The 20,028-nt window shown below is 38.9% G+C and overlaps 1 protein-coding gene across 2 annotated transcripts in view; it reads left to right on the forward strand.

Annotated features, from left to right (window-relative positions):
• The window catches only part of astn2 (astrotactin 2), a 382,265-nt gene that overhangs the window by 167,083 nt on the left and 195,154 nt on the right, over positions 1 to 20,028 (forward strand). The window contains exons 5-6 of one of the 2 annotated variants that reach the window (XM_084745505.1): positions 9,480 to 9,587; positions 13,632 to 13,778. In XM_084745505.1, the coding sequence (XP_084601631.1) occupies positions 9,480 to 9,587; positions 13,632 to 13,778 (255 nt within the window). The remainder of the gene's footprint in view (positions 1 to 9,479; positions 9,588 to 13,631; positions 13,779 to 20,028) is intronic. The other variant, XM_084745506.1, reaches the window with a different exon arrangement.

Below are 20,028 nucleotides of genomic sequence, written 5' to 3' on the forward strand. Positions count from 1 at the left end.
ATTTAGATTTCTTTTTGGGAGTGAAATTCTGTAACGAAACAGATGGAGGGAAAGCAGATTGACGGATGAGAATGTGAAAAATGCCTAGAGGATGCTGAAATTATCTAATGGACTCCAGGACTGTGAAAGGGACTGTGAAAGTGAGATGGGTATGCCCCAGTAATTGAAATTTGTAGTACAGACATGCTGCAGTTTAGCCTGAGTGTTCTGGGAGTTGATGTTTTTATGGGACTCGGTTTTGAAGGTATTAGAGCTGAGGGAGGGAAAAAAAAAGCACGATCGAGACGAAAGAAAATGGACTGAAAGAGGAAGAAACATGGTGAAAAAAAGGAGGAAAAGGCAGTGAAATAGAAAAGACCCAGGGCCAGATTTCCAAAGACTTTTGCACCTTGTTTCAGACGTATTCTTGTGTGTGTTATTTATCAAACCTGTGCCCTTGCCTGGAAGCACAATTCACCTGTCGTGTGGATCACACACGCGCACAGTGTCTGTCAACACACCTTTTGTGTGATCTGTGAAACGTTACTCTTCGGCTTTATGCATATGTATTTGAGCGAGGATCATGCAAATGACAGACGTGTACTGTGAAAGTGTTGTCGACTGGTTGTTCCTCTGGATTTACAAAGCTTTATACAATTTCTAGGTATCTGCACAGCTAATGAAAAAGTGCATATTTGCAAAGGCCTGTTAAATGAAAGTTTTAATAGGATAAAAAAAAAGTTACTTGCCAGTTTTCTGTTCAAATCTCAATGACAGCAGACAAAAGGTGAAGACAACACAAAAACACTGTAAAAAGCAGCTGCACCGATGCAAGTGCTCACAAAGACAGTACAAGGGGATGTGACTGTGTAGTCATTTAACTTGAAATTGATTTTGATGTTCACTGAGCTGCTAATGCAGCGTGGCAATCACTCCCCTTTGATAATTCATTCACATTTTGGTGGACGTTTTTTTTTTTGCCATTCCATCTCTGTTTCATGAGGTTCATGTGTTTATTCCAATTGCACAGACTTCACAAACCTTTTATAGAGATTATTTTCGATGCTTTAAAAATGCAGCGCCTGGTAAATGTTTTCAAATGTCTTACTTGATTAATGAGCAATTCTGTTTCAGCATCGCTAAAATATGATCACTCCGAGAGAGCAGCTAGAAGGCAGTCCGAATCTCTGATTGTGTAATTAGCTCATGACTTACTAAATCAGATGCTAATCTTACGCAGGTTGCAAGAGCAAATTTAATGGAAGGCTAATTTGTGCTGTGCTTTCATGTGTGCAAGTCTGGTCGGGAGCGTAAATGGTACATGACCTGCATGTATCAGTGTGTATATTACACTGGAGTACTTCTATTTTTGTGGCAACTCCTTTGTACCGAAGACCTTCAGAGGAGAGGATGTTCTTGCAAAGTGAGGACACTCTGGCCAGTGCTCGTTTCATCAAGGGCCTTTTTAGGGTTAAGGTTGAGGAACACAGCCAAAGATAAGTCATTTGTGTTGTTTGCCAAACTGAAAATGCAATCCACGCATTAATTTGCTCACAGCTAGACGATGGGAATGATATTATCAAGGTATCAAGGTCACTTATTATCATTACACAACACAGGGTTGCACAAAGACAACACAATACAGAGTTAAAATCACAGTAGAATAGGATCAAATATAAAACAAAATGAAATGAGACAATTATAGACATGTAAACACCCATGCAGTCATTCTGCAGTGCCCTTTTTGAGCAACAAAATAGTCATCAAGATCTTCACGTTAAAAGTTTGACATCTGACTGTGTTCGAGCACAGAGTATTCTTGATAAATCAAAGAGTCCGCCTCCCCACATCCTGACAGAGTCTTGCACGCTGCGCCCTGTCAGCTCAGAGCCGGCCTGCCCGTCGAGTGCAACAAGCCTCTATAAGACGTCGGCACACAGTCTCCGATTTCTCTTTGCTTGGCCGGTCCCATTTTGTCAGTTTCATCTTCCCGAGCAGACATTAGCCAGGAGCAGCCTTAAGCCCAAGCTGGGTTAGTGCCGCTCTTATCCCTGCTGTCCTTCACTCCTTCTGGGGTGCTCCACGGTTGTGTGTCCAAGCTGACCAGACTGTTTGACTGAAAGATGCAGCGCCGCATTGTCGATCGCCTCACGTCCGCTTCCCTTTAATCCAGACCCAATCCTTCCTTTTCCAGTGCTTAGGACCGTATTTGTGATATATGTGTTTGAGCAATAAAGCCAGAAAAATAACAGCATAAATATTACACAGGATCCTTGCCTCTCTTCAATAACAACAGGTTTATGACAGATTTTTACTGACAGCTTTCACAGCCTGAAATGCCCCCAGTTATATCTCAGACATGTCGGTCCCCTATAAAGTTGTGAGTGCAGCTCAGATGATCGAGTGTGGCTCTGTTTGAAAAACATCTGCGGTTACTGAGGGTGACCGAGTTAATAAGACTGTAAAATTGTGAATCCCAAGCATGCAAAGACAGCCTAAGCTTCACACCTTCTAAAACATTTTCTTCTTTTTTATTTCCTTCTCATTTTTTTCCTCTCAATCCAGTATTTACAAGTTCTCTTCATGACACATTTTAATCTTTAAACCCTGCTGTTTTTGGTTTTGTTTAATTCTACATTTTAAAAAAACATATTATATATAAAACAAATGTATAAAAGTATTACATGTTATTAAATACAATTAAACACTCCTTTTGTATTACTCATGGGTAACAAGACTGACATGATGCTTTCATAACCATGTCGTGACACCTATCATGAACATAAAGGAGCCTGTATCAATGTTTATAACTCATTAAGGGTCATTTGGTCAATCATGTAAATTTTAATGCAAAGTTGACATCGTTTGATATGTCTTTGTGATGACAACTTGAAATTAACATCTTTGACGTCCAAAATGAATTACTTTAGTTGAGGTCAAGGGAAGGAGACTCTGTCATGTTCTTGACAGGTGTTATGACATGGTTATGACAGTGTCATGACAACCTTATGCACACCAATTAAAATAAAGTGTTACCCACTAATCTAGAAACAGATAATTTTTGCAACCTGGTTCCACAAGCTCAGTCGGGTATCGATCGACAGACAGAGACTTTTTTAATTACTTTCGCAGTTTGAGACATCAGTTTTTTTGTCTTATCAAAAAGCCCTTATTCCTCTTCTCAAAGTCGTTCAAGGTCCAAATCAAATGTAAAGACTGCATGAGGTGCCTTGATGGTTCTTGTAAGTGTTTTTCAGGGGCTGCATTCAAAGTTGAGATGTACATATCTGAAATTCTTAGACCTGAAGCGCTCTCTATACCTCCCAACTCAAGGACTGCAAACACGAATATTTCTTACTGATTCGAGACCCTGAGGGAAATGTTTGATATTCTTGACTGGTGCATGTAATAGTGCATTAATGACTGAGCTGCAGAACCACAGAGAAAAACAAGGGAACTGAAAATGCACTTATAATAGCAGACAGGGTTTTATAATTTCAATAAACACGTAATTCTGTGAAATATGTTTGGTTTTATCTGATTGTAAGATTGGAATTGCTTCAGCAGATGTTCTGCACGCTTGTTTTCAAGGTTTTTCACGCTGATTTTTCGAAGACAGCTCCACTGTGGGAACGTATAGACAAAATGACATGTTACAACGCTTCAGTAATGAAACCTGTTCTTCATGGGAGTTTAAAAGCAACTCCTGTGTTCAACAGCATGAACAACTAACCTTTTTAGGTCGATTTTCAAAGCTATCATTGTGCTCCTTTTTGACATTTCCTCCTCTGTCTGTTTCTGTCTCTCTTCCACAGTCTGTCTTTGTCTCATCCGCCACCTCTCTGGGCATGTTCTAACACGATGCATAAATTCAGAACCAATTTTACACCACATTGCCTTGGCTACACTCTCCAAATACCGCCAGACTCTCGCACTCCAAATCCAACTCCACTCTCAACCTGTTTAAGTGCACCAGACCAAAAGAATGACTGCAGCTTTCTGCACGTGCTTTTTTTTTTTTTTTTTAACACAGATTTAATAGAACTTTTAATCATGTCTAAAAATCTTTATGGCGCAGGCAAAATTTCATGAGTTATGACATAATGTTTATGAAGTGAGTAAAAGAGGGATTCGTACCTGCATGGCTCTGCATTTGCCCAGGAATTATGGCTGTGTCCAGCGAGCAAGGAAGAGAAAATATGTTGCTCTGTGGTTTGTAATAAACTACTTTTAATAAGGAGTACGAGTGTGAGGCTGAGAAGAAAAGAACAGATTTGGTGAATAAAAACAGGCTGACAGAGCGGCTGTCGTCTACTGGCTAAGGATCCCTGTATCTTCTGGCAGGGATGGAATTTTATCATTTTAGGGGCAAAACCACCTGGGCATCAGTGTGGCACAAAAGCCACATGCCAGGGCAAAAAGCTCATCCTACAAAGCAGTAACACTAAGTCCATGGAAATAATGGGATGAATTTAACTTATGGATCCAAGATGATTTTATTTTCATTTTTTCTTTATTTTCTAATGTATTTACGCTTCATACAGGGACACTGAAAACCTGTCAGAGCTCAATCTATATTATGATCTCATACTAATTAGACTTACTATCTCAGAATAATGAATAGTATGTCGGACACTTCCGCCTCAAAACCAGTTGCTCTCAGTGTTTCCGGTGAGGAAACATGGGTGACCGAATGGGAACATAGTCAGCACACAGCTAAAACACCTGCGATAGCGCCCTTTTACCAAAAACAAGGCTAAAGTAAATTGTTAAAACGTCATACTGCTAGAAAGGTAAGAAGTTAGACTTTACTTTAACGGCATTATATTGGCTGAAAACATTAAATGAACATTTATATTCATATTCAAAGGGAAATTTTGTTAGAATGTCAGCAAAAAGGTGTCTGGTTGTGGACACAATTACGCTAAGTCATTAGTTTGAGATAATAAGTCATTATTCTGAAAACTCTTTCTCATTATAATGACTTACAGCAGTCATTCCCAAACACTGGGTTGGGACCCATGGGTAGGTCACAGGAGAGTTTATTTGGGTCACCAAATAAATAGAAAGACTACAAAAGAAATTTAGTAGCATCTTAATTCTATTATAATCCAGTAGTCTAAAATGTTCTACATCATTTTCCAGAAGAGAGGAAACTTTTCGTTTTTTTATATGTTTGGACCTATTTTTCAAGTAGTGATCAACCTGGCAATAATTTTTCCACTAATCAATTAGTTGTTTGGTCCGTAAAATGTCAGAGTATATTGATCAGTGTTTCGCAAAGTTCAAGATGATGTCCTCAAATGTCTCGTTTTCATCCACAAGTTTACTGTCAGAGAGGAGTAAAGAAACCAGAAAGTATTCACATTTAAGGAGCTGAAAACAGAGAAATCTGACTTTTTTCTCTTTAAAAATTACTCAAACTTAATTAACTGATTATGAAAATAGTTGGGTTTAATTTAATAATCAATTAATCTTTGCAGCTCTAGTCAAGATAATATAACAACAATAACATTTATGCACAAATTAAGTCTTACCCAGATTTATTAATAAGGTCTGTAGTGGACTGGGTCGAAAGTGGGTCCCCAGGAAAAAACACTGACCTACAGGATCTGTTTCTGTTGTTGTTGTTTTTCATCACATTGGCAGTGATGTATATCCAGAGTGAAACAGCGCATCCTGTGACATAAGAAGGAGACGAGACAGCTGATCAGAGACTTCAGTTAAACACAGAGTAGTAAAGTAACATTGAGCTTCATGTTCAAAGAAAGTTTATATCACGTCAACACTTCTGTCGTGTTCATGTAATTTTTTTAAGGGCGTGAAGCCAAGCTGAGGAGGCACGGTGGCCATGACTGTTGTTGCTGCCCTGAAAATTCCCTGAAATACCCTCCGGTACTGAAAGCCAAAAAGAACTTGATTTTTATTTGTTTATTTGCCTCTATGTGAGTGTTCAGCCTAAAATAACATTTCTAAAGTTGGTAGTTTTTATTTACTTTTGACCCCTGAAACTTTTTCATATTCTCCTGTCTCCAGTATTGTAACTAAGTACATGCTCGTCTTAGTAAGAAATAATTTTTCCCATCCACAATTGATCCGGAATACAGCAGCTCGGCTTCCCTAGAACCAAAACAACCTTTGCCTTGTATATTAGTTTTTCTGACTTTATTTTTTTACTTAAAAAACATGTCTTGACATTTGATGTTGTTGTATTAGGCTTTGCACAAATTTTGCTCAGAGAGGATCTAGTCAAACATGAGATGACTGATCTCTCCTTCGAGCTAAATCTCACACGTTTCTGAATCAACCCATCCATCAATCCATCTCTGGTCCATCCACTGTAAGTGTTTGTGACATACGAAAGGCTAAAAACTTAATTACAGAGAAGTACTGTGTAGTCAATCAGAAACGATTTAATTTTCAATGTCTGCCATATGTTTATTCTTTAAGAAAATCCATTTTACTCACTAATATTTTTTAAAATAAAAACTTTCATTTTATTTGTCCTGTAACAATAAACATTGAAAACAGCAATCTACATATAATGTGTACATATATAAGTCATGATGAAACACAATAGAAACAAAAAGAAAATCAGACAAAGGGAGGGATGAAATTCTGCTGCTGGCATAAGAACTTTACTTAAGAAAACATTATAGAGGGAATTGAATAGGCAATTGTGCAAACACTGACTGTGTGTGGCTGAGTGATTACATGCAAAAATCAATGTACGCTTTATTGCTGTTGTTTGCACCCTTGATAATTACAGAATAGTGGTGTGAAATTCTGTAAAATGTTCAAATAAAAAAGCTAAAACTACCCTGATCTCATTTATACAGTACCTCAGCTTGTAGATTATTTAGTAAAAGAAAAGAAGTGTTGTTACCTTTGATAAATCCAGGCTCTGATCTGACTTGAACCTTAGACAAAGAGTGTCATCACCATGTGTGGCTGAAGAGAAACTACTCTAGGTTTAATACCCACTTTATTCACAGTTGCACTGCATTTCTATAATCATGTCCCGCGAAAGACACAATTACCAAAATCATTTCAACCGACAGTGCTTAAAGGTGAAGCCAGAACCTGTAATCATCCCTGTGGGGGTTAAGTTTTTGCTTTTTAGAGATCAGAAAATGCTTGAGCCATTCTCTGTTGTCCTCTCATGTCATACGGATCACTTTTTTTTTTTTTTTGAGAAACCACCAGCCCCTATTGTAGATTTTCTTTTCTGTGCCTTCTTGTTTTTTAAGTTGCCATCAACAGGTGAATTATTTCTTCACAGATGCCTCTCCATGGCCGAGAGAAAAGCATTGATTTTCTTTCTGTCCATTATCCCCTTCCACTCTGGGAGATTAAGAAGTGTAATCACTGTGATCCTGAGGATTATACAAGCAAAACATACGTACAACCATGAGGAAATTAGATGGATTTTATTAGCATAACTTCTTTAGGCCACGACTTAGGCTAAATAACTTTGTTAAAACGATGCTGAGAATGTGTATGCGATGTACGGTAAAAAACATTTTTCACTGCGACTCTGCTGGACCTTTTGTATCATGTTTAGAATGCAGTTCAAAGGCGTCCGCACATGTTAGGTTATTTTAGATTACTGATTTATCCATCAGTGGCTTAGCACTTTGCAAATCCCTGGCAATTATCACTTTGTGGCAGCCCCTGTGCATTTAGCAGGAATGTGTTTTGATGTCGCAGTGGCATGGCAGTGAAAACAAAGCCTCTTAACTCTCACAGCACTCGCTCTTGCTCTCGGCCCGGACTTTTAAACGCAGACATGCACACGCAGACACACGTGCGCCCACTCCGGGGATGTGACCCAATTTGATTAGCAAATTGAGCTCCAGAGACTCTGTAACGATGGACAAATAACCAACAGAAACGGATCAGAGGAGGAGAGAGGGTAAAAGTAGAGAGGAGTGGAAAATCTTACTTGAATACAACCAAAATGTGGGGTTTTTTGTTGTTTAAGGACGACATATGGGCACTGCAAATCAGTAAAGTTAGGGTCACTAATTCCCCATCCCATAACTTTAACATAACTTGAACCTGAACCACGGATTCTAAATCAAAGTTTCTAAGTCAAAACAAGCAAATTTAAGTTTGGGGTCCGTGCAGCTAAAAGGACACATTTCAGAATTAACACTGGACAGAAGAATCAAAGTTTCCACTTAATGTCCAATTCACAGACTAAAATATGAGGCTAGTGTCATTATTGTTGCATTTCAATGGAACGGCAGAGTATCATCAGCATATCAGTGCAGTGGATGATGTGTGTGTGTATAATTACTTTAAGGGAACTAGAATTGACCCCTGGGGAACCATGGAGCAGCTAGGAAAAAATGTTGCAATCATAGTCCGTAATGAAAACCCCAAAATACACATGGTGGACTAAAATACTGCAGCCAACCATTTCAGTTCAATTTGATTTGATTTAGTAAGTAAAGTTTAGAATATACTGCTTCATATACACTCAACAAAAAAAGAAACGCAACACTTTTTTTGCTCCCGTTTTTGGTGAGTTGAAGTAAAAGATACAAAACGTTTTCTATCCACACAAAAGGTTTTCTATCTCTGAAGTTTTGTTCACATATTTGTTAAAATCCACGTTAGTAAGCACTTCTCCTTTGTCAAGATAATCCATCAACCCGAAAGGTGTTCCTTAGAGTGGTCACAATAAAAGACCACTGAAAAAAAAAGGATATTTATTTCACAGAGAGCTGCAGATATCAACTTCTTCTTTTCCCAGGAGGACAAAGTCATGACCGTAGTCTGCCTCTGATTGGTTTACCCTGATATTCTTTCCCTAGAATAAGCCTTAAATCTTTTACCTTATTATTTGTCAGGGATAATACAAGAAACTTTGTAGCAGGTTAAGATAAGATGATGCAGATGTGTTGCACGTAGGGTTTCTAGCTGAGGCTAATTTGCGACCCCTGTTCCTGGATTGGATATTTTAAACTCTGGAAAAGTAATACTTGTACATAATGACATCTAGATGAGATCAGTTTGTCATCGCCATGTGAAATGGATACGCTTTATTTCCCTAAAACTTAAATGCATCCGCAAATTGAATAAGCTAATGAAAATGTTCTGCATATAGGTGAAAAAAACTGCACATCTTTTTTCCATACAGTGAATTAAGTAGTGTGCATGGTTAGCATTTGAAGTGACTTTGAACAGAGTTTGAATTAAATTGAACCTGACTGAATCTTTTTACAGTATCATAATCATAATCAGGTCATGACGAACCCGGATAACTTTCATACTGTCTTGTTCATACAGTTCTTACCACTTAATTAGTGCATTTATCTGCCCCGTGTTTCGTGTCTAATCCAGAGTTTCTAAGTATTGATCACTGGAAAAACTTGCTGTTTAACTGATGAAATCTTTTTTTCAGCATAATTGCATCTTAAAGTACCATAACTATTGATTCATCGATTCTCCTTGGATCTCTTTCCGCTTTTTTCTTATCTTCTCGCTGCCAGCAGCTGGAGGTGTGTTTGGTCCTCAAGGGGAATCAGGGTCAGAGCCTGAAGATGACAGCCAGATGAAGTTTTACACAGAGCAGCACAGAGGACGGAGGCGCAGCAAGGGTGAGTGGAAATGCAGGTGTACTTCTTTGTATATTGTTATGAATGTGTTACATTTTAAACACATTAACTCGCGCCGGGAGGGAGCGTCTTATCCGCTGCATACTGCTGAGAAGGCAATAAAGTAAAAAAGGGAATAAAACACAATAAAACTTTTCACAAACAAATGAATTTTAACCTTATGCCGGCTGAATATGAGGGGGAATAATGAAATGGCGACGTATAGCAGAGTGAAATGAGGCTAGACATTTCTGGAATTGTCAGCATAGCTGGAAGTAGGAAGGAGTCGTGCACATTCCCGGTGGGGTTTAAAGTGCCGTTCCATGGCACAGCTCAATGACACCCAGAGCAGATACATGAGCTGATGCAAATGGAGGCTCAGTGATGAGCAGAGCTGAGTCAAATTACTTTGATGGGAAGCCTGATTTTAACTTCCCTTACCACACAGTGATATGTGATAGTGAAGACTGTGGAGATGTGGGTTTTTGCTTTTGTGTGTATGGGGAGGGGAGTGACCTGGACAAAATGAAACTGAATTACTCCGTGTGTTTCCACTTGGGTGTCCATATAGTGATTGAAAAATAATGGAAATCAATGTGCTCCTGTTATTTCCTATGCCCAGAGTTCATTATCACATAGCACTGTGCAAGAAGGACGAACAGTCCTGCACATTATTATTATTATTATTAGCAGCAGTAGTAGTTGTAGTAGCATTATTATTTTTATTATTAGGGTCCGAGCACCAAACAGTGCAAGGACCCTATTGGATTTGCTCATATTATTATTATTATGTTATTTCTTCTCCCTCCTCTTCAGTTGCATTTTTGAGGGGCTCATTGTGCTTGAAACTTAAATGAAATGCAGTTTTCAGGCATTTTTTGTGTTGAAATTGCAGGAGCACGTGAAAATTGATTTTTTTTCAAGCAGAATAAAACAGTACTCTGAGTTCCGAGTTTTCCATGTCAAGCTCAAGATTACAAAAAATGTCAAACAAAATAAACTATTTATAAATGAAAAAGTGCGATGTATTCCACGCAGAAGCGAAGTCTTTTTAGTGCTCAAACTCAGTCAACACAGCAAGCACAAAATGTCAGTGTCATTTATAAATGTCAATAACAATGACAGACCCTGTGTTCTCCTCAGTACCTGTGAAAAAAATAAAATAAAATAAAAATGAAAAAGCAATAATAACACCGAGTCAGTTCACTGAAACGCACATGCATGGAGGAACTCGCAGGAATCTATGATGTTTGGTCAATTTTGCGGAAAATCCGTGCTGATTGGACAAAATTGCAGGATCGTGCAGGATCCGAGTAAATTCATCAAATTTGTGTTAATTGTCGCCGTGGCAATATCTGCCAGAGGGACTGAGAATTTTTCAGTGGAATTATTTTTGGCAGAAAAAGAAACAGGCAGAAAACACTTTAACAACATTTTTAGAAACCAGGACTCACAACCCAGGAATAGTTAAGGAGATGGCTTAATTTTCAGCTCAAGAAATCTATACACTATTTTTAATGAATATGCTTCAGCACTCCTGAGATCCTCAATCAGATAAGCGGTATGTAAAATAAATGAATTCATGGATTTCTGGACATGAATTTTGAGCCTCTGTGTAACGTCTTGCATGTATAACAGAAATGATGGTTATTTAAGTTCATCCCATTGTTAAAATCCAACCTTTTGTGGAATGAGGGTAAGAAGGATTGTAAACCCAGGTTTATGAACAGTTGGGGCTGTTAAATTGGATTTATTTAAGCCTCAATTAATTTAGTTCTGGACTGTATATCTAGAGAAACGTGGCGATGGTGTATGTGTTTGTTGTGGAATTTTAAATATGCAATGAATCACAGAAATCCGTTGCTTGCAAAATGAAAAAGTCCTTGTCCAAACTGTCTGCTCTCACTTAGATTTTATTAGAAAAGCACATGAGCTCACGACTGGGAAGGACATAAACCTCGCGGCTGTGATCTGTGTTAAAGTTACAGCCCGTGTAAAAAGGTTATTCTAACAGATGGGGCGATGGGAATAAATAAAAGGAAGAGATGTATTTGTCTACATGTCTGTTTGTTAGTGTTTCTGTGTGTGTGTGTGTGTGTGTTTGTGAGTACTTTGACTAGGTGTTTGGTTTGTGGCCATAAAGTAAGTGTTTGCCAATCGTGAGTGTACATGCTTTTGTCTACTCAGTGGGCTTTTACAGTAATTGAGGGACCCCTTCACAAGCCCAGTGACACCACCCACACCCCCGGAGGGATTAGCTGATCTGCTGCTTTTGCTGCAGACAGCTGTTGTTCCTGCCGCTTCACAAAATCGTGACATTTGATTCAGTATGGGTGGATACGTTATTCTAACTTTGTCTCCCGCGGTTGTGACCTTGGGCAGCTTTTCTCGACTTTCAGACTTTTCACTGGGCTGTGCTGTCACCGGGAATATACAGAAGGAGGTTACTGATCAGAGCTGTGTTCATAGGCGCCTGAGCCGTGGAGCCATGGCGAAAATGCATCCCCATCATTCATTTAGGAGAAAAGATGTAAATTTTGCTCACACAGTTTTTGTCTTCACCATCATACAGTCCCTGTAAACACATGAATATATTCAAGTAGTCTATATCAATGATCATTTTATTATTTTCAGCCATTGACAAAAACAAATAATGAAAAAAATAACACATTTTTGGACCACCCACCTCTAATCATCTCCTACATTTTTATCCCTCATGTGGCCCCCCATGAAAACTATTGCCCACCCCTGACCTACCCACTTTTTGCAAATGCAAACGGGTTTACTTACCTTTTTATAAGTTTACCATTAGTTAACATTGTCATTTTTTGTTGACCATTTAGGCAGCGGACATTTAAAGTTTACCTACCTTTTATTTTTACACTAAACAACATTTCCTTAATCTGGTGCAGGGATATATTTACTGACTTAATTCAAGGTGTTAGGTGGTGTAGAAATGCAGGAAATTTGTTTTATTACAGACCGGCCACCAATTATGTTTGCTCCTCTATTTTAAAACATAACCAGGGTTCCATCCATGGCGGTTTTTAACATTGTGATGTTTCTGTTCAGTCCATTTGCACATTGCGTCTGTGACTGATAAAATCACACTTTAGTTGGAAAATGTAATACTTCTGAAACTGTGAGGGGGCTCTATTTTACTGAGGCACCCGCTGACCTACTAACATAACTCTAAGCAAATCATAGGGCGTTTGTTCAATATACATCACTTAACCAGCACAAGAATCTGCTACCATCTGAATTTGCCTGATTTACGCTGCCTCTGGGAAACGAGAATAGGCCGACTATTACTATTGACTTTTGCAACAAAGCGGCGTCGTGCACACCAGGCGGCTCTCACTCTGCAAACTATTCATACACTCTCTCACACTCTTGAGTACAATTTCAAGAGGTTCAACGGCACTGATGCATTTTTAAAAATGTTGAAATATAGTTAGAAAGGTGTTTCCAAACCAGAGCTACCTTACCCTTATCGCACCCCAATAAGCCTCCTTTCAATGTGTCGACTTCTCTTCCATGATAAATATCAGTAGACAGAGGTTAAGCGGCTAATTTCATTCCCTATATCCTGGCTTGGAAATGAGAGCCCTGACAGAGCCAAAGGGCAACCAAAACAACCAATCTATAACCCTGTCAGTGGCAGTAAGATCATATATCACCCCTGCAAATGTTTCTGGGCTGTTCTGCAGAAGCTTGGGTATTCTAAGTCATCCTTTACCTGCTCAGGCCAAACTTGAACCTGGGTTGAATTCATAAATCAGGAGTATAATTAACTGCGTTTTCAAGGATCGAGGGAGGCTTCGAGGCTGTACTTTCGACGAGGCATAGTGAATGGTTTTGTTTGGTGCTTGTGCGATTGTCTGTGCAGATTATGTTCCTGTGTGAAAGAGCAGGAACATGTAACTTTTTTTTTATCAAGGATATTCACACACAGTTATCTGTTTGAGACCTTGATCAAAATCAAAGGGCTCCAGTCAAACCGTTCACCTTTACCTTTTTTCTCTCTCTCTCTCTCTCTACCTCCAGGCCACCCACACAGCCCTCTAAATAAGGTCACCCTGACGTTGATCACCATCAGCACATGTGTCATTGCCATTGTCTATGCTACGCAGGATTCCTGCCCTCTCACTGTCAAGGTTACCCTCCATGTGCCTGAGCATTTTGTCGCGGATGGTAAGTGCAACACATTCATTAGACCTTGGCAGAATATCAACAAAACAGGAGAATAAAAGGATCACTTATCCTCACTTAACCCCGTGCCAGCTTTCTTTTATTGCACTGCTTTGTTTTTGTTTTTGCACTCTTTAAACTACGTGATGTGAAAAACCCAGAAGTTATCACACTTCTCTAAGTCCCACCCCTTTTTGCTCCATGCTCCAGTAATGGCTGAGCAATCGGTGGAACCTCGGCCATCTTTCTCGCTAGTGTTATAGCAAAACACTACCTGACTGACTGCAATCTATCCCCGAGCAACATCTTTTAAAGAGACAGTTCACCCCAGAATCAAAAGTACATACATTTCCCCTGGCCTGTGGTGCTGTTTATCCATCTAGATTTTTTTGATATGAGTTTTAAAGACATCGGCTGTAGCGATGTCTCCCTTCTCCCCAAACTCCAGTCGATTCTACTGCAGAAAGAAAGTTATTTCTACGTGAAAATACTCACAACAAGGTGTGTCGATTATTTAGACCACCGGGTCCTGATTATTGGAAAGGGGTTGTTTTTCAAATGTAATTTTTTGGTGCTTGCAGCAATGCAGGACTTGAACTTTTAGTCCCATTATATTGGAGAGAAAACAGAAATCTCTACAGCAAATATCTCCAAAACAAGGCAACTCATACCAAAGCAGTATAGATGGATAAATAGCACTATAGACCAGAGGATTTGGGGTGATCTGTCCCTTTAAAATTTGATTTTCTATTCAGCAGCGCCTAGAACATAAGAGAAAGCTGACTGATCCAACATGGTTCCACCGGGTGCCAAGCTTGCTCAACTGCTATTGGAGCACAGAGCTTAAAAGAGGCGGGGATTAGGAAAGGTCAGCTGGATCTCTGTGCAGTGAGAAGAGATCCCTTAACAGGCTGCGAGGCTCCTAAATTCATCCTTTGCACTCAGCCATGAAAAAGAGTTTTATTTTATGACTTATTCTTTGGCTTTTGTGCGCAGTATAAAGGAAGCGGCATCTCATTGTAAAAGCCTGTGTTGAAAATGATCAATAAATTAACCTTGTAGCCCAGACAGGAAAAAAAGGCTGGTCACTGACAATAAACCCACTAAACTGAGTCACAGTGAAACTTGGTGAGGAAGACTGTGAAACACAAATAGCAACTGTAGAAGGATATACTGTCCTAGTACCTGTATACCTGTATAACCTTTTGAGCTTTATGTTATCTAAAAATATATATATTTGTGGAGCAGGTTATTATAATAGCCACTATCCATCAGGGTACACTGTGTTGCATTTTTTTTCCATCCACAGTTGGATCCAGTTGTCCTTCAAGCAGCATACTGCTGGGATGACTGTCAAGTTAGTACACACTGTTTTCGAGCGATGAAAAACATTATGTAATTTGTGTAGTTTTCGTCATTAGAAGGAACACCTAATGGACCGTCCCCATGCTTCCTCTGTTTCTATTTACAAAACGGATAGCGGTAAAATCTCCACCCCTACCCTCAACCGTGATTATGGTTTTCAATTTCAATGCTTTCCAGTGTCAGTGCCCCCTCTGCACGCCTGATAAGGTACAAAAAGACGCACGTTCATCCAGCAAAAAGTAAATCGTGTGCTGGAACCAAAAGATGAGCAGAAATCAGGACAATAAAGCCCACACGCTGAAAGCTCCCAGTGGAAAAATATATTTATTATCACCACGAACAGCTGAATGACATTTTGAGCCATCAGAGTGATGAAGAGAAGTGTGCTCAAAACATGATTGGTTTTTCTTTGTTTTCTTTTCTTTTTTTACTAGGAGCTTGGTGTGTGCAGCCTTTTTATTACATGTGCCTGCAGTAGATTGGAATACTAACCCATATTGCTTACACTTTCTCCATCGCCTTGACACAAATGCTCTACGTCTCCAAGGTATATCTTGTCATATACAGTAACAAAGTGTCTTTATAGCATACAAACTAACTATATGCTCCAACGTAGAATAAACACTGTCTTATGTCCAATTATATGCCAACATCGAGACAGTATAACAAAATATTTGCTAAATTAATGTAAAATCAGGATAATTAAGTGTGTAGGCATGGGTTCCCAGGCAACTCTTTCACCAGGAGTCTGTTTAAATTCCACGTTGGCTATCGGATAATTGCAAATTGGGTCCGTGTACTGGCCAGATACCGCTGTATAAACCTCACTAGGAGGTAAGAGAAGCCAATATGGAAAATGTGCAAGGAGTTAAGTGAAGTAAGAGGGAGAGAAGAGCCGAGGCAATTTAACTAATGATTGCTGTATCTCTGAAAGCTCTGCGTTTCACATATCATTCGATCAGGTGCTCTTGCCACCGGGGCCTCATTTCTAGTCCGCCCACATACCCACAATTTGTGGGCACATGAACACATGATAGAAATGTAACAATGTACAAAACTTCAGCTTCCACAGTGTATTGTGTAGCTACACTTATAGTGAAGACCTGAAAATCATGTGAGCTGGTGTACTGTAAAAGACTCAAACACACATATTATAGAGGAGGTTTAGGTCAATATAGCTGGAGTGAAGAAATGTGACTCATGTTGTACCAATAAACCAGCACAAAAACAACAATCATGACCATAAAACATCATAAATCACCATGTTCTAAACAAATTGGGATAGTATTTGTATTGGCAGGTTGGAAACTGATCCATCTCTACCTTCTGTACTGGGATGGGTTGTACTGTTAGGTATAATATGGGATACATAAATGTCATAACTGCAAAAAGGAAAGAAAAAAACATGTGGTTTGACTCTTAATATATTCTTTACATTCACATAATTAACCAGTGAAGTTGGGGGTATTTGCCATCCTGCATTTGTGTATGTAAAATTTCCGAGGCAGAATTTAATTTAGTTCAAAATTAAATTTTTACACTTAACATTATGATGAATTAATTATGATTAACTTTCCACAATATATGATAGAAATCCTCTCAGTCTGCACTCAGCTGCCTCAGGGTCTTTATGCAGTTCTAAGTCCATCCAGTATCATCCATCTGTTATAACACTTGACAGTGTAACATCACCTTGTGTAGGCTGTAATATTTTTCTTGTTTATTATCTCTATAACTGTCACATCCCCTTGACCAACACATCTTCTTATGTTAGTCATAGATCGCTTTGCTCTTGTAAGATGTTTTTTTTTTTTTCAGCATCTTCTTCTAACCATTTCCTCTCAGAGTACAGTGCTCCTCTGAGGGCACTTTGTTTACAGCTGCACTATTAATGTTTTCTAATTGTTTCAGGTCCACTAATGCCACTACTGACACTGTTTAGCTTGTTTTCTATTTATCTGCTGTTTATCAACACCGTGGAGCTGAAGCTCTGCGGTGTGAAATTTTTACACCTTGGTATCATTTCTTTGTGAATAAAACTTGCACACAAATACAATCAACAAGAATGTAATTGTAACGTCTTTGTTTTTCCTCCCATTTTTCACGAGGAGGAAGCTGATGTTGAACACAAAAGGTTTATTTCTGTCAAATTTTGCTTACAAATTTGTTGGTAGTCAGCACTTTTTCGTTGACAAGATAATCCATCCACCTGACAGGTACGACTTGGACTGATTGCGATAAAAAGCTACTCTAGTATGTGCAGTTTTATCTGTAAAAAGTACTGAACTATGGCTATTTCACAAGGGGCTACAGACACCATTTTTTCCCCAGGATGGCAAAGTCATGAATCAACCCAACCAACAAAAGCAATGGGTACTAGCCAGTCAGAAGCAGAGTAGGGTGGGTCATGACTTTGCCCTCCTGGGGAAAAAATGCTATCAGTAGCTCTATGTGAATAGTCATAGTTTAGTGCCTAAAAGATGTGTTTTTTCTTCAAGATAAAGCTGCATTTTTTTAGAGTGGCCTTTTATTTCGACCAGTCCAAGGCACACCTGTGCTGACTAATCAGCATCTCCATATGTCACTCTTGTCAGGCGGATGGATTATCTTGGCAAAGGAGAAAAAATGAACCAGCATCAAGAAAAACTGAAACAGTTGATTGCAAGATTTTTATCCATCACCTGTATTTCTGAGTTGTCATTGTGGACTAATTTTTTATCTTTCCAAGATGTTCTGTGGTGTGCTCCAGGGGTCAATTCTCTGACTTGGACAGTTCTTTTTTTTTTTTTTTTTGTGCAATAATTGTGCTGTTTAATCAGCATCTTTATATGCCACTCTTGTCTGGTGGCTGGATAATCTTGGCGAAGAAGTGCTCACTAACATGGATTTTAACAAACTTGTACTCCCTTAAAAATGGGAGCAAAAACAAATGTATTGTGATATTGAGATTTCACAAATGCACAACTGAGCAGGTTGCATTCATCAGGCTGAAACAAGCATTTCATGACAAGTTTGTGCAAAAGTAAGAGAGGTTTAGGATAAAAATCATGAAAATGTTCTTGCATGAGCCCTGCTGAGTGTCCACAGTCAGTTTGTTAGTTTGTCCTTAATACACTGTAGTTCATTCCAAAAACATCTCTACAACTGTTAGTTAGCATGCTGTGAAATTTAGTAGGACTATTTGTAGTCCAGAATGATAATTTGTTGATTTTGGTGACTTTCTGACCTTTGCTCGGCAACCACTTACAAAGCAGAATTTCCACATTTTCACAAGAGTTTTCTTGTGTAAAGTTTTGAGCTAACCTCTGACCCAATGCTCAGTTGTCAACCTTTAGCATGAGATTTCAAAAGCTAATAGTTGGCATGAAATTTTGCACAGACATCAATGAATGAATCATTTTAATTTTAATAACCTATGACCTGTGCTTCAGAGCCACCCTCAGGACAAACTGTACATTGTGCATCGTATGTATGTTTTGTGTTTCATACAGCATTCTTTACTGTAGGGACGAGAGCATGAACAGCACACCCTGAAGGAGCTATAAGCGGGCTTTTTGACTCTTAGTTCTGTTTTTCCCCTGCAAACTTGTGTATACTGGAATTGGCCTCAGAAAAACAGACACCTGAGGCAGAGCAGATGTGATAAAAGGCGGCTTAAGCCATTGGTCTGGCAGGCGTACAGTCGGCAGCAGGCAGGCAGTCAGAGCAAACAAGCAAACAAAATCCAACAGATAAACAAACAAAGCAAATCCAAACTGGCAAGCCACATATAAATATAAGTTAGGTCGGGACGGAAACAAGCAGGCAGGGAAAAAGGACCATAGTGCTACAGTATGGCTACAAGGCAGCACATATCTGTCACAGCAGACATGTAAACCGAGCTCTATAAAGTGCTCTGAGGAAATAATGAGTGATAGGAGGAGGAGGAGCAGGTGTTGAGGTCAGGTATCAGTGTGAGCAGTAAATTCAGCAGAGGTGACTCGAAGACAGGTGAGACATGACAGGAGACGGTAAACAAACAACACGACACGGAAGCAGCGGGGGACAGGAGACCGAGGATGCAGAATGGCAGGACTGTTTATTCAACATCATGACAACTTCCTGCTAAATCAAATATGGGTGTGACTAACGATATCCCTCAGAGGTTAATGAGATTAATATGCATGTCATGGACCGTTTTATTTTATTACTAATTCGGAAAATATTCTCATTTTAGCACTCCGGAGTGTGAAATGAATCATTGGAATTTTTCACAGATATGTCTTTAATATTAAGTTTAAAAAGGAGAGCTTTTTATTGCGTGACAGAAAAGACACTCAGAGGGTTATAAATAACTTAATTAAAATTACAGTAAGGTGGTAATAAAATTTATCAAACAGAAAAAGACATAGTAAGGGCATTTAGTTATGTGTCTAACCATCTATCACATGTAAAGATAACAGAAAACACAACAATGTACATTAGAAAACTGTTAAAAAAGATAATTTATTTGTGCATGATGTCATTACAGTGTAACCATATCATGACACCTGTCATAAACATAAAGGAGCCTTTATAAATGTTTATGACCAGTGTTATTTAGTGTAATTTGGTCAGTTATGTCATTCTTAATGCAAGGTTGATAATGTTTGAAACATTTTTTCATTAACCAAGAAAAAATAGGCTTTTTTATGACAACCTGACATTAACCAACAAGCAAGAAAGGTTTATTTATATAGCACCTTTCTGAGGAAGACTTAGGAAACCCTGATTGGATGACCAAAGAGCTCAACTGTGGGGATGCTGAAGGTCAGTTATGTACTGTGGAGCCTGGCTATGTAGGCCTCTATAAGTCAGCACCGAGATTTTAAAATGGATCGTAAAATGAACTGGAAGCCAGAGCAAATAG

The sequence above is a fragment of the Lutjanus erythropterus genome, chromosome 20 (assembly GCF_056507025.1).
Source record: "Lutjanus erythropterus isolate fLutEry1 chromosome 20, fLutEry1.hap2, whole genome shotgun sequence".
In the NCBI taxonomy this organism is placed as follows: Eukaryota; Metazoa; Chordata; class Actinopteri; order Lutjaniformes; family Lutjanidae; genus Lutjanus; species Lutjanus erythropterus.